Below are 15,111 nucleotides of genomic sequence, written 5' to 3'. Positions count from 1 at the left end.
CCATTCCATTTCCATATGAGCAAAAATATATGATTGAATATTCACATCAGCCAATGAGAATTCCCCGACTGCCAGACTCTGAGTTAAGTACTTTATGACAATCCAGTGACATAAACACGATTGTTATCTCTGTTTGACAGATGGGGAGGCTTAATAAGTCTTGCAAAGGACAGGTCTGGGATCTGGCCCGGAGAGGGAGAGTGAATTACCAGACCCAGGGGGCGGGGATGTCCTTTCAAACATGAGATTTCAGAGCTGTAGTCAGGAAAGTGAGAGAGAGTAAATCTCTCGGTGAACAAAAAGGCACGCGTAACACTGTGCCCAAGATCACAGCTCCCAGGAGAGGCCTCTGCCACCAGCCTCCCTCCAGCCTCCCCTGCCTCCAACGAAGGCCATTTGTTCCTCCAGTTATAAAGGACACTCTGAAGTCAAGCCTGTATCGTAGCAGTATTGTTTCGACAAAAGGCCGTGGGGCTGGCCAGGCGGGACTGGGAAAAGTCAGCGTGAATGACTATTCTCTCTCCCGAGCGGCCTCAGCTCAGGTCTAAGACAAAGTGAGACAGAAACCTCCAAAGGACCAGCACAGGCCTGTCTGCAGCTGCGGCCCTCAAAGTCAGAGAGACAGGCTCTCTGTCACCCGGTCAGGATCCAACCTTTGCTTCCTGATCATCAAAGTGTTTTAAGGTCCCTCGCGCCCTCGCAACTCCAGCTTGAACCAACCCTACAGCCAGAACTCACCAACACCTGCCGGCAGCCAAAGCCTCACCCAGAGGGGTGGTCCCCGTTGAGAGCAAGACGCCTCTACCACCAACCAGGTCAAGGTAGAATGAGGCCCGCTGAGCATATCTGGTTGCTTTCAGGGGAAGTAACATCATCTTGTGAAACAGCATTCATACCGGCTCCGCTATTGTAGCTGTCTAGTCTAGGTACCCCCGAAAGTCTCCTCACCACCAGACCCAAGGCCTTCACTATTTAAGGACGCGGTGGTTCTCATTGATGAAAATAGCCAACTAAGACCAACTTCTATTTTAAACATTCACGATGTACTCATGGGTCCCTAAGTCAACCTGCTGACTACTTTTTCTGCTCCTAACGTGTTGTAGAGACATTGGCTGATTCTTGGTTAATCTGCACAGCGACAGCTCCTGCGGGCTAGAGAACTGACTCCCGCTGTTCATGGGAGAAATGCTCCCCACCCCACCGTGCACAGAGACGTTAAGGAGTTGTCAGGGGAGCATCAGCAAACCCGCTGAGAAGTTGAGGGGGCCGCCCCGCTGTCCCCAGGGCTGCCAAGGTCAACTCTCCGTGCACTGCCGTGCCTTCTGCCACCGGGGCAGCCAGCCGGCCAGGCGGCCGACCTTTTGCTCTCCCCAGAAAACTTCCCTTAGAAAGACCCTCAGGCTTTGCCAAGGAGAGAAGCTCTGGAAACCAGTGTTACGGTCACAGATTTCAGTGCGCCGGGGGGCCCCCGGGGATCAGCCAGGCCAACCTCCCCCTTTGACAGATTGAGAAACCGAGGCCCGAGAAGCCAAGGTCAAGCGCCAGGGAGACTCCTAGGAGACCTTCGTCCTCCGCCCGTGAAACGGTCATCTGCCCATCTTCCCAGGGGAGGAACTGACCAGAGCAGGAAATGCCTTGACCCCGGAGGTCACTGCCGAGAAGGCCAGCCCCTCCCCGGGGCAGATGTGGGGAGGCCGTTGGCTCGGGCTCCCCACACTCGCGCAGAAGGGCGCTGGCCTCGGCGCTTTTCTAAGAGCAGGTGACGGGAGAAGGCCCTTCCCGCCCGCCCGGCCGCCCGCCCGGGAGGAGGGGATAGTTACGTCCTCGTCCCGCTCCAGCTCCAGGCCGGCCTCCGCCAGGTTGCCCTCGTACTCCTCCCGGCGGAAGCGCTTGCCATCCTCGTGGTAGTCCAGCGGGGGCTCGGGCTCGCCCGCACCCACGGGGCCCGCCTTCCCGGGCAGGGGCCGGTCCTGCCGGGCGCTGCGGGTGGCCAGGCCGGCGTCGCTGTGCTGGACCCTCCTGGCCAGGGTCCTGCTGCCCGAGGCCCTCTTGTGATGGTACACCAGGACGTAGTCCGCCTTGCGCGCGCCGTCCCTGAAGTACAGGCCATACTTGCACTCGGCGTCGGGGTCCACGGACAAGGAATTCAGCAGCTGCGGGGCGAGAAGAAGAAAGCCACTCGCCGTCAAGGGCTCAGGGATGGGCCTTCGGAGGGGAGCGCGTCTCCAAGACACCTGGCCACCCACCTGCCCCCCACCCCAACTCTTTCCACTCATGCCGTGTGATCGCTAGGGGCCCAGATGGCTGAGAACACTGCAGAAGGCCCTGCCTTCAAGGAGCTGACATTCAATAGACGTCGCTGCTCACGGCACATGAAGATGCCAGGCTGGGTGCTTACACGCAAAGGCCCCCCGCCTCTCCCCAGCGAGCTCAGGTTGCCCGGGAGGGACCAGGCGGCTGGAATGCGATGTGAAATCTGCATGGCCAACCCCCTGGGGGGGCGCTCTTCGCACAGGCCCACAGGGTCCCAGGCAGAGCGGAGCTGAGCTCAGGTTCTGCACATCGCAACCTCTGACGGCCAGCAGGCGTGGCAACGTCGTGTCAGGGTGGCTGCGGGACTGTACCGGCCCTCGCCTGGCCCGGCTCTGCCACTGATTAGCTGTGTGGTCGGGGCCAGGCAACCACTGTGTTAGTCTGGACTCTCCCAAGTCAACTCCCAGACCGCAGTTTGTCTGGGGGGGTGGTCTCAGGGGCCAGAGCGAGGTGGGGGAGGGAGGGCGGTGGCCGGTAGTGACGGGATTCAGGGTGGGTCGCTGCACATACAGTCCTGCCTTGGTTTCCTTATCCTTATCTGCCTGAAGGACTCCAGGGGGCCAAGGAGACGGGAGCCCGCCTGGGGTGGAGGATTCAAAGTCCAGGTGCCGCGGTTCATGGCTTCTGCTAAAGCCACACCCGGATCTCCAGCATCCCCGTGGGACTCGGCTGGTTACTGAGGGTATTAGGTTCTGCTGCAAGCTGGTCTTAGGAAATAAGAGAAAATAAATAAAATCATGCTGGGAAGAGGTCACATGAGCAACTCTGCACCATTCAGAGTCTTCGGAGCTGCACCAGGGCTAAGGAGCCAGGTCCACACCCAGGCGGGCGGCTGGTGCTGGGAGAGCTGGGGGCCTGGGTGGGAGGAGGGAGGCCCAGCCCCCACCAGCCCAGGATAGAGACCATGGGCCACCCCAGCGTCTTTGGTGGGTCATGTTGCAGGAGAGGCGGGAAAGAGTTGTTTATCTCAATTTGTCAGGGGAAACTGAGGCCCGGTGGGGTGAGGGGCACCCGAGGTGACAACGCAGGCAGCCTGAGCCCAGCCTGCAATCCTGTCTGCACACCCAGGGCGCCCCTCCTCAACAGGAACAGGGACTTGGGGTGACACTATTTCTCAGCATGGGGCACATCCTTTCACGGAGTCCCCGCGTGAGGGCCACTATAATCAGGGCTACTTGACCCGGAGGAAGTTGGGGCTCACGCGGGTGAAGCGATCGGGCCCTTGCTCCCCGGCTGATCCCCAATGGCCTGCCCCACTGGACACTGTTAGGGTGAGTGTAGCCGCTCAGCTGAGCTGCAGTTCCACCCTCACTGCTCCTGGAACCACAGGTCAGGTCAGGGTGGAGGGGAGCTGTGGGCAGCGAGAGGCCTCAGGTAAGTCCAGGCATGGTCCCTCTCCAGCTACGAGTCCTGGGGGGATACTCTACCCTCTCCGGGCCTCGGTTTCTGCCTCTGTAAAGTGGGTGGATAATAGAAGCCGCCCCCACTGGCGGCCAGGAGGACTGAGTAAAAGAACGTCTGGGCTGGGCGGACTCTCCCTCTAACCCCTGGGACAGGCGTCCCGGGCCCGTCCCGCCTCCCTGCCCTCCATCCCGGTGTGAAGGCAGGTGCTCATTCTCCTGGATTATATCAGGAAGGGCAGAGAAATGCAGCGTCACGGGGAGCTGGCCGCTAAAGGTGGTGCCTCTCCTCGCAGGAGAGTGGGCAGAAAAGCCAGACCCGAAGGCTGCCTGGGGGGGAACGTGGAAGACGCTGGCTAGCGCTGGGGAATAACGCTGCTGCTGACGGGCAGGGCAAGAGCATGGGAGGTGGTCAGAGCCAGGTGGACACGCGGGCTCTGGGCGGGCAGGGCACACCGCCTGCTGCCAGCATCCTGGGCACTCCAGACTCTCAGCGTCGCTACAAGGGGCTCATCCCTATTTTCCAAACGGGGAACGCGGATCTTCTGAGCTGAGCCAGGGGCCGTGTGCCGCTCCCGAGGGCCGGAGAGGTCATCCTCGTCTCCTGCCTGCACCACCTCGCCAGCTTCCCCTCCCACCCCGCACCCCGGCACACACCAGAGCCAGGGCATCGCACCCCCTCCTCCCTGCCTTTGCACGTGCTGTGCTCCCCAGCTGCACGCCTTCCCTCCCTCCTCTGTCCTTCGTAGTTCTCCCCAGCTGCCCCAGCACTGACACACCCCCTGTCCTCTGTGACCTGAGGTCCCTGACCTCTCCAGATCTCATGTCCTGGGACTGCCTCGGAGCCGTCCATACATAAGCTCTTAACTCACGGGGGCCCCTCAGCAGGCTGGCAGGACGCCGGGGGCTGGGCCAGGAACTGCCCCTAACGCACTTCCCTCCAGGACCTGCTGCACACACAGCGGGCTCAGCACCTGGTGTGGGTCCCAGAAATGCTCCTGGTTGGCTGGAATAATGGCTGGTACTGAGCAAAGTGGACCAATGAGTCCTTAGTGAATGGGAAGGAAATTCAGAGTGACCCCCATCAAGTCAGAGAGCAGGGAAATTAACGTAAGGAGAGAATTCCCCACCAACACAAGACAAGAAAATGTTACCAGGTTCAAAACTGAACGCCCATCCATCCACTGGGGCCTGATCGAGGACCCTCAGAGTCTGACAGTCTGGGGAGCACATAAACATCCCCTAAACATCTCCTGCCATTGGGGGGAGTGGTAGCATGGAGGCCAGACAAGAATGGGTGTCCTTTGCTTTCATCTGAAGACCAGCTCTGCCACTTCTAGCTGTGTTACCCCTAGGCACGTAGCTTAATATCTTTGTCCCTCTGGACTTCTCTTTGTAAGATGAGGGCCAGAGGGAATAAACAGACCTCCCTCAACTAATATGACTTCCCTCAAAGGGTGGTTGGAAGGATTAAACATGTTAATATATGTAAAGGGTTTACAACAGGGCCTGGGATACGGTGAACCCTCAACAGAAATTTGCTCTAATTGGGAACTGAAACATGGCATAAGTAAAGAACTAGGGGAGGACAGGAAAAAATAATCTCATGGTCGAAGTGGACCACAAGTTAAAGATGGTGGCAGCGGAAAAGGGAGCAGGTCCAGCAAGAGGCAGAACCAAGCGCTGCTGTGAGAGTCCCAGATCCTCCCCCAAGACCTGGCCCTGTCACTAATTTGTTGTGTGATCCTGGGCAAGTTGCTTTGTCTGTCTGCATCTTGGTTTTAAAAATTGGGGATGATCCTACCCGAATAAGTGTAAGGGGCGCGCAGTCTTCAAACAGAAAGTATGGGCTCTCTTCCTAGTACATTCAACACAGGCTGGTAGGCCCGCAGGGTTTGGAGAGCAATTCTGAGCGGGGCTCAGAGGGAGCTGGGGAGGTAGATGCACAGCGAGGAGGCTGTAAGGGTGGCCACAGAGGCTGTCAGGGTGGCCATGTGACCTTATGGGGCCCTTCCATGGAGCCAGAGTGGTTGCTTTTCTTGTGCAGGACAGGACAAAAAGGCAAAGATCTAACTTGCAGTGGGAGCGATATGGGTTAGACTGAATGCCTGACTTCCCAATTCAAAGGCTTGGGAAAGTTTCAGAATATCCCTTCTGTATCCTTAAGAAAGGGACAGTGACCTCTTGGTGCACTTTTGCTAAGGGCGAGGGATTTCTCATTCATCTTTTTAATGCTCGGCACCGAACGCACGGTTCTGGAATGAAGGCATGCATGGGGGAATGAATGACAGAGGTGTGGGGTTTGCACTCTGCTACTGGTAGGGGCCACCAGATCAAGGACATCGAAGCTTAGACCCAGCCAGACCAGAGCTTAAACACCACACCCCCCAGCTCCGAGCCTCAGTTTTTCCATCTGCGAGATGGGGACAAAAACATCTCCTCAACTTAGGTCACAGGATTCTCGTGAGGACCAAGTGTGATGGGAGAACTGAACGTATTTTGAAGATGAACCCCCGAGCTGTCCCAAGGAAGGTAGAAAGATGGCTGTCTGAGGTTACGTGGGAAGAGGTCAGGGGCCAAAAGTCCCCTTCACAGCAGGTGTGCCCTGACCCAAATACCACAAACAGCGAGAGGGCAGTCTACCTGTCTCTGCAAACTTCCTCCCCAGACTCTTAGAAAAGGGCAGAAGAGGAGAACGGAGCCCTGTATCCACACCTTGGTCGCTAGACTGGGACCCAGTGCATTCTTTCTTTTTATTTATTTATTTATTTTTATTTATTTTTTATTGACGTATAGTTGATTTACAATGTTGTGTTAATTTCTGCTGTACAGCAAAGTGATTCAGATATATATATATATGTATATATATACATTCTTTTTAAAAATATTCTTTTCCATTATGGTTTATCATAGGATATTGAATATAGTTCCCCGTGCTATACGGTAGGACCCTGTTTTTTATCCATCCTCTATATAATAGCTTAGATCTGCTAACCCCAGCCTCCCACTCCATCCCTCCCCAAACCCCTCCCCCTGGGCAACCACAAGTCTGTTCTCAATATCCAGGATCCAGTGCGTTCTTTAATTTGGCTTCTTACCTGGAGTTTGGAGCTCCAGGAACGGAATTCACACATTTGGGTGAAATAGCCCAAGTCAGGGAGAGTCTCAACGATCATTCTAAGGGAATCTACTGTATTCACTTTTTCCATTTCATGGGGAAAATGAAATCGGTGACCTGCAAACTTTCTTTCCATTTTGGGACTCTTTGAATTGCAACTCCGAAGGGAACATCACTCTTAAACACTTTTATTCCAAAAAAATTTAGATTAAATCACTCACACTGCATATCAATTTATGATTACTGGGCGAATTCCGTGATCTATCAACAGATCATCGCCAACAGCAGATAAAGAGGATGCTCTTATCTTGAAGGCAGGCAGATGCCAGCATCGGGTGCCTGTCCCTGGGGTGTCTGGGCTTGTTGGGACACAGATCCCGGGCCACTGACAGCCGTCAGTTTGAAGGAAGAAAGTAGAAACACTCAAAGATTAACATAAAGAAAACTTAATGAAATTAAGTTTGATGAAACTGCACCCAACCTGGGCTCTAGCTTTTGAGTCATCACTTACACATCTTTTTACAGAAACAATGAAATGACTTTTACCCTTGAACTTGGGAATGACAGAGGGAGGAGAGGCACAGAGACAGGGGCTGGAAACCGCAGCCTGCCTGAGAGGGGTGTATTCTGATGGCCGATTTAAATGACGTTGACACCCCAAGTATGCGATGCATGTTTGGGAAGGGCTGGGAACTTTCTGAAATGCAGTCCCCGCCCTCTGGCCTTTTTGCCTGCACAGAGCCACCTTCGCTGGGCGACTCAAAGTAATGACTGAGCAACAATTACTGGCTTGAGCTGTGCCGGGGATGCCCTCGGAGGCTCTCCCTGGCACACTGCCTGCCCTGCACGGACAGGCCCCCAGCTCCTAAAGCCACTGCTTCCAGCCTGTCTGTGGCCATTTCTCTGGTGGGACGCTGCTCAGCCCTCCTTCCTGCGCCCACGTGCTCCTGATTCACAGCCCTCCAAGCCCGTCATACCTGAAGCCTCCCCACCGTTAAGAGTTGTGTGCAAAATAAGTCACTAGTCTCCTCTGGGCTTGTCTGCTTGCTTCTGGGCTGTGAAAAGCTTGAAATAAGAGCCGAGCTGCCTCTTTGCAGACTTTGTGGCCCTCACCAGAGTTTGGGGGAGCCGAGAATTTCTGGATTGGGATAGACAATGGGTGCCTGAACTAAAATTCCAGAGCCCAGGGGCCATTTGTCAAGGGCTCCATTTTTAATTTCACAGCCTGTTCATTCTCAAGGTGAATCTGGTCTACTTTGGAATGTCTGTTTCTCTCTATTTCCTTAGCTGCCACCCCTACCTCATGCCTCCTAACTGGTGTCCCCCTCATTCCCACCTCTGGGTCTTCAAATATGTGATTTCCTAGTGTGAAAGGCCCCACCCCACCCCATTATGGGTATAACTGGCCCCTTCTCCTTCAGAATGCTCATCCCTCCAACAGGCTGTCCGTGGTCACCTGCCTCTGTGTCTTGGCCCTTCCTAGCTCTCCTCCCAGCTGGTGGGTGACATGGGACAGTCATCTGCCCCCTCCTGGCCTCAGTTTCTTCATCTGTGGTAACAGCACCTACCCCATACGGTTACTGAGAGAGTGAAAGGAGTTAACACACAGCGGCTGGCCCATCGCTCTGGAAGCGTCCCTTGTCGCTGTCTTGGGTAACTTCCACCACTGCTCCTTAAGCCCCAGCTGGGCGGGGTTCCCCGGCTCGTTCGCTCTGGTGGTGTCCAGGATCCCACAGGGCCTGGCACGCAGCAGGCACACAGTGTGCGCTGAAATGATGACCCTAAACTTTCAAGGTCACCACCAACACTGGTCCCTAACATTGCCAGCATTTCTGCGCAAGCCCAGCTGTAGAGGACACCCCCAAAGCCCACAGGAGCCCAGTCACGACCCCAGGGGGTGCAAGGCCGGAGGGTCTCTGCCTTTCCCGGACCGCACCCCGCAGGCACCGCCCTGGATACCTGGCCGGACTCCGGCCGAGGCTAGAGAGGCAGTCTAGGGCAATCCTGGGCTTGGTCAGAGGGAAACACGGGGCTGGGGCCTCCGCATCTCCTGGGGAGGGGCTTTGGCAGTGGCTGTGTGGGCACCGGGGAGAAAGGGGAGTCTATTCTGTGGCCCCGGAACTAGCGGCAGCGGGGCTCCCCGGCTGAGGGCGCTGGTCTCAGCCCTTCCCCCTTCAGGCAAACTTCGTTCCAGCGTTAAGCCAAAACCCACTTGGGCGAATTCTGCCCTCCGGGGATCCTTACGACCGCTGGGTTCCGCCCCAGAGAGAGTGGTGGGGGTACCGGGGACCCCAGCCAGGGGACCCAACCACGTGGTCGGCCAGGCGCTGGCCCACGCGGCCCGGCTACCATCCAGGTCGGGCGCGAGCGCCGGGCTGGGGACCGGGACCAGCGCGGAAAGTCAGTCTCGAGCGACCGGCGCCCGCCTGCTGCCCGGGGTGTGCGGAGCTCCCGTGCCGGACCCCGCGCCGCCCCGGGGACTCCGCGCCCCGTACAGGTCGGTCCCCGGAGGGTGGCGGCGCGGGGGGCCTGGAGGCTGCCACCCTCCCGGGGCGAGGCGGCTATCCCACCCGGGGCCCCAGCGGCCCGCTCGGGCGAAGCGGCTGCGGGCTGGGATATGGGGCCGGTGGCCGCCCCCCCACGCGCCCCGAGCCCCGCGGACCTGACGCGCCCCGCCCCCCACCAGTCGCGCCCGTCCGGGGCGCGGCGCAGGTGCGCGGCCCTCCCGCCGGATCGCGACCGCCCGCACTCACCGTGCCCTCGGACGGCAGGTAGCCGATGTCCTCGATGGCGCAGATGTTGATGATGTGGACGCTGCGGTCCGCGGCCGGGAGCGTCGAGTACTTCTCGTTGACCCTCATCGCGGCCGCCTGTGCGCCAGGACCGCCGGGCGGCGCGCCCTCCCCATCCACGGCCCCGGCGGCCTCTGCAAGCGGACAGGCGGCGTTCGCTGCGCGCTGGCTCGCGGGGGGCCGGGCCTCCCGCTCCGCCCGCCGCCCGCGCCGCCCGCGCCGCCCGGCCCCGGCCCCGGCCCCGCGCGCTGCGGTGCGGGAGCGCCCACCCTGCCGGTCCCGCGGGGCCCACACGCCGGCCGGCTTCCTTTGCCTCCAAGAAAGATAATCCGCGCTGTGCGCCCGCTTATGGCCGGGGCGGCGGCCACGCGGGTCAGATTTTCCGTAGAAATTTAAACACAGGAAGAAAGTATTCCATTCCTGCGGGCCCCTCCAAGTTTTATTTTTATCCGGGGAAAGCGCCCCTTGGTGGCCCGGATTTCACGTCAGGGAGGAAAGGTCCAGTAGCCCCTACCTTGCAGAAAAGTCTCTGCTCCTCGCAGTTCAGTTGCGGGTCACCTTGCAGGGGAGACACGCTTCTGAGACTGAAGTCAGGAATGCTCTCCCTGCCCCTTCCCGCTCCACCCGCTGGCTGACTCCGGCCGGCCGTCACTCAGCTCTCACCTCCTCGGGGGAGCCTCCCCTGCTTTCTGCATGCCCGCTCCAGCTCCCCGGAGCCCCCTAAGGTTGCCCGCAGCCCCCATTTATGGAATGTTTAGTTCTCTGTGCCTAGGCACGAGCAGAGTCTGGGACACAGTTCATCTCATTTAACCCCACACCCTGGTCCTCCTTTTGCAGAGGGGGCTGGGGACTTCGGAGGCCAAGGAAGTGTGGGCGGGGGGTGGGGGGGTGGGGGGGGTGGGGAGCTCATGCAGAGTTGCCTGCACTCCTTCATGATGCTCTGCTGCCTCCCTGAGGGAGGGACGGTGACTTGGATGGTCTCATCCCAGGACTAGCAGGGCTCGGGCACACAGTTGGCACTCAGGACATTTTTAAACCTCCATCCCTGCAGGAGGGGGATGCAGGTCTCTGGGGGCAACCATGCTGAGGTTTAGCCCTCGGGGGCCACACTAGCAACCCTGCCCAGTGGTAATGAAGTCTCCCGTTTTTCTGTCCCTCTGCATGCCATTAGATCCTCAAAGTGTGTGTGCCAAATGCCACCTCCTCCAAGAAGTCATCCTGGACTGCTCCTCACCCAATCACTCAGGCCCAAGAACCTGCCTGTACCTTGACTACAGCACTTTCTTTACTCCACCTCATTTTACAGTGGGTTCATACAGTTGATGCTCAATAATTGCTTGTCAAATGGCCACGGAGGAACATTCAGGGCCTACAGAAATGATTCTAAAGAATGATTATAAAGTTGCCTTCTAAGGCCATGATGTCATCAGCCTGCTGTGGTTTCAAGAATGCATTCTGGGATCAGACAGGACGGGGTGGGGGAGATGGGATGGGGTTGGGTTCCCGCTCTGGCACTTTCCAGCCCTGTGACCTTGGACGAGGCTCCTTAAGCCTCACAGAGACTCCGTCTTCTCCCGTGAGCATCTAGTGTGTGTGAAGCTGCAGCTCAGTGCCGGGCACAGGGGAGGCTGGGCAGTGGCCACCACTGTTACTACAAACTATCATCTTGTCATTGTCGACCTTCTTCCCTCCCCCATTTAGGCTCAAGTTCATGAATTTCTTGAACTTGGAGAAACGCAGGAAGGTTACTCCATCCTTGGGCTGGCCTTGCCAATGGGAGCTGAGTGGCCCTAAAGGACTCTTTATCTGCACCTTGGACAGCTAGAGTAGGTTTGGAGAAGTGTGCTAGGCTGCCCAAGGCCGGAAACAGTCCTCCACAGTTTCTGCCACGCCAGGGAGACCTTGCCCCTAAAAGTTCAAGTTTTCAGGGCTGGGAAGAATCTCTCTCTCTCTCTCTCTCTCTCTCTCTCTCTCTCTCTCTCACATACACACACACACACACACAGAAGATTATGTAACTTCATTCTCTTATCCGTGTTGGTAAACAACCAAGATTGTGTAACCCTAATGTACCATCTTTCTAAATTTATTTTCATGTGGCAAAGGGTCTTGTGGAAGTCTACGAGATATAATCTGTGAAGAAAAGAGGAAAGATGTAATTCCTCAATTCTAGGTACGTTGGCATTTCCAAATGTTTGGCTGGTGACACTTGACTGCTGACCCTGGGAGGGCCTGGGGGCTTTGTGCCTGAGCCCTTCTGGGGGCTGCAGGGTGGGGGACAGTCTTTCAGGCTTGGCAGCTCCCCACCTCCTCCGGAGACAGCGCCCCCTCTGGCTTTGCCCCAAAAGCTGTGTTTCTCCACTTGTTTCTGTGATTCATGCCTTAGCCAGGTTTAAGACATCTGCTTGCCTGTAAAGCATCACTTTCTTTGCCACATGCAGTCGATTTCCTTGCTTTGCCCCGCTCCCTGCATCTGCTTCCTCTCGCCCCCTCCCCTAAGCTTCTGAGGTGGACGGTGTAGAAATGCTTCATCAAGGGGAGGGGAAATGCAGGGTGGCCTCTGCACAGATCAGGTGCAAGCATGGGCCAGCTGGGATCAGTTCCGTCCCCGGGCCACTTATGGCCTGGGCCGGGGGGTGGGGGTGGGGGTTCTTGGGTCTTGGGATTCCAGGGACCAACAAGTAGTAAAAACATTCCCACCAAATCAGGAAGGAGGAATGGGATGCTTCTAGCTGAGGTATCTCTTAAGTTAGAAGGACTTTAAAGGGTCCCTTTTGTTCTGGTGATGATTTCACCTCCTGGGTTCCCTGCCTTACACTGTCTCACGGGCCATCATGTTGGGATTCTGTCTCTACTCTGAATCGCTAATTGCTTATAAACAGATCCTCTAGATAAACTGTTTCATTAATTTTGCATTTTCTTCTTTTTGACTCAGTGATTCTCACCGTTAAAGATCCAAAGGGACTGATTTCACCAGCAGGATTAATTCCCCGCTCATGAATTAGTAAAAACCCGTCTCATTAGTTTAAGTGGTACCTTTTATTATGGGAAGTTCTGGGCCTCACGGCTCACCCTTTTCTGCCACCGTGTTGCCTTTTCGTGTCATTGTGATGTCACCCACCATTAGGCACTTTCATCTCTGCTGACATTTTAATAGTCACCAGGAGTGCAAGCACAGAGTGACAAGGGACGCAGGAGAGGAGGCCGAGCATGCTACCGGGTGAATGCCTCCTTTGTAAGTGGCTCAGGAGGGGGCCCTTTCCAGTGGTGTTTTCTTTGCAACGTCAGTTTCATCTCCTTGGCATTGTGCAGGAGAAAGAAAGAACTGTGCACGAGAAAGAGAGAACGTCTCGCATTCTTCCTGCTCAGTGGCACCGGTCTGAGCCTCCCCAGGAGAGCAAATCAAGCTTTGCACAGCGAGTGGAATGAGGCCATAGTGAGCCCGGGGCAGGGATTTTTCCCGCAAAGGTCTCTCTGATATGGCGCTCTCCGGCGGGGCTCCTCACCTTGGCTCTGTCGACATCTGGCGCTGGATGGTCATTTGTCCTGGGGCCGCCCTGCGCCCTGTGACATCCTCAGCAGCACCCCTGACTTCCTCCCACTAGATGCCAGCAGCACCATCTCCCTCCCAGTGTGACAACCAAACACATCACCAGATATTGTCAGGTGCCCCCTGGGGGCAAAACCCCTCCCTGTGGAGAACCCTATTCCCAGGCTGCAAGGAGGACCCAGGAGGCTGATCTTACCGCCCCCATTTCTCTGATGGGAATGGAGGCCTGGAGAGGTACTTGGCTTTTTATTAGATATACACGAGGTGGGAGTTATGATTTGTTTTTACAAAATACACAGATGCCCCCCCAGGGCTGCTCTCAGTTGGTGGAGGGGCTGGCACAGCCCAGGGCACACCAGGCTGCTCTGTCCCTCGTTCTGGCCACCCCTGCACGGGGCAGCCTTCTTCCCAGGACAGATCTCTGCACTCAGAGGTGCTAAATAAATGCCGTTGACTCACGGGCAGCCTGGGTGGGGAGAGGAGTGTGGAAGAAGTGAGCAGCTCATGACTCAGGGCTATTATGAGCGCCAATGGCCACCCATCCCCCGCTGGCCCTGCGCCCCCTTCGAGTATCTGGTGGGCAATCCCTGTAGGAAAGAAACGAACACCCCACAGGTATATGACCTAACATGCTAAAAGTGACTCAGGGTGTAATTATGCCCGGGGAAGATGTGCCTGGGGAATGTGTAACTGAGATACGGTGGGTGGGAGACGGGACCCCTGTCATTTCCTTCCTTCGAATGATATCAGACCTCTGAGCAGAAGCTTGCAAGCTGCAGCTGGATGGGAGACTCCTTGGGCACGGAAACTGCCAGCCCAGAGTTGTGGAATGTAGCCAAAGCATGCAGCTCTGTCTGGGGGACTTCCCCCACCCACACAGACTCCATGGGTGTTGTTTCCATCAGAGGGTTTTCAGATGTTTTATGTGTTTTGTTAACCCAAGGCCCGCCTTCTGAGAATTCCTAGGAACTCTCAAAACATGCCCAGGGTAAGTTAGAACCCAGCCCGTCACCTCCTCCTGGAAGCCCTTCTGGCCTGAGTCAGTTGGCATTACTCATCTCTGTTCTGCTGGCTCCATCCAGGCACTCAGGCCCATTTCTGCTCCGTCTTCCTCACGTCTCCTACTTTATTTCTCCACTCTTAACCCGCCCCACCCCCGTCCCATCTTTGGCACAATATAGATTTCCCTGTTTATGTTTATTTATTTAACAAGCAGTGGGGCAGTGCTTACTACAAGCCAGCACCGTGCTAAGCTCTCTACCAATATTAACTCGAATTCTTATAGTGATTACAACCATTTGCAAGTGGATTCACACAGATGTCACCCCTCCACCCCCGGCCAAGGTCCTTTCTTTGGAGGTCTTGGGGGAAGTCCAGACTGAGTCTCCAGTGGCTGCTCCCTCCTCCCCAGCGACCCTACAGGAATCATGATATTAATTCCCATGATGACAGACACTTGGGCACCAGAAATCCTGCCCACCGGGGATGGGATGCAGGATTCAGCCGAGCCGGTCTCTGGACCACCCTGCCCAGCAGAGTGTGGAGACTCCGGTCACAGCGTGCTGACTGACCGCTTCTCAAAATGAAAGCCCTGCCCAGGGGTCTAACGCTCCTTCTTGGGTCTTGAAAGAATAGCAGAGCTTCAGCCTGCCTTGCTCTGAGTAGTAGCTATTCCCTTTCATCAGCACTCCCCAAGAGAACAAAGGATTTCCAAGTCCCACGCACAGATCGCCTTCGTCTGGGCTCACACCACACCAGGCAGAGCCTTCCAGATCACAGAGCTTCTGAGAGATAAGAGCCAGGAGCTCCAGGCTGAAGGTGGCGTGAGGCCCCCAGGCTGCGGAGCTGGGATGGAGCTCGGCCCACGCCCTTGAAACGTGTGAACAGGAGCAACCGCTCTCACCTGCACAGCCCAACCGCCTGCATCCTCCCCATGCA

General features: G+C 56.6%; 1 protein-coding gene across 8 annotated transcripts in view; it reads right to left on the bottom strand.

The window, feature by feature from the left end:
- The window catches only part of ANO1 (anoctamin 1), a 163,463-nt gene that overhangs the window by 80,459 nt on the left and 67,893 nt on the right, over positions 1-15,111 (bottom strand). For 6 of the 8 annotated variants that reach the window (XM_059932260.1, XM_059932261.1, XM_059932263.1 and 3 more), the window contains exons 2-3: positions 9,585-9,757; positions 1,821-2,153 (exon numbers count right to left, since the gene is read on the bottom strand). In XM_059932260.1, coding sequence (XP_059788243.1) covers positions 1,821-2,153; positions 9,585-9,757 — 506 coding nt within the window. Of the gene's footprint in view, positions 1-1,820; positions 2,154-9,584; positions 9,758-9,892; positions 9,913-10,137; positions 10,415-15,111 lie in introns of those variants that run through there. The other 2 variants (XM_059932264.1, XM_059932267.1) reach the window with 2 other exon arrangements.

This window comes from Balaenoptera ricei, chromosome 8 (genome assembly GCF_028023285.1).
Source record: "Balaenoptera ricei isolate mBalRic1 chromosome 8, mBalRic1.hap2, whole genome shotgun sequence".
Lineage (NCBI taxonomy): Eukaryota > Metazoa > Chordata > Mammalia > Artiodactyla > Balaenopteridae > Balaenoptera > Balaenoptera ricei.
Note: the sequence above shows the minus strand (reverse complement) of the source record. Positions and strands in the feature narration are given on the sequence as shown.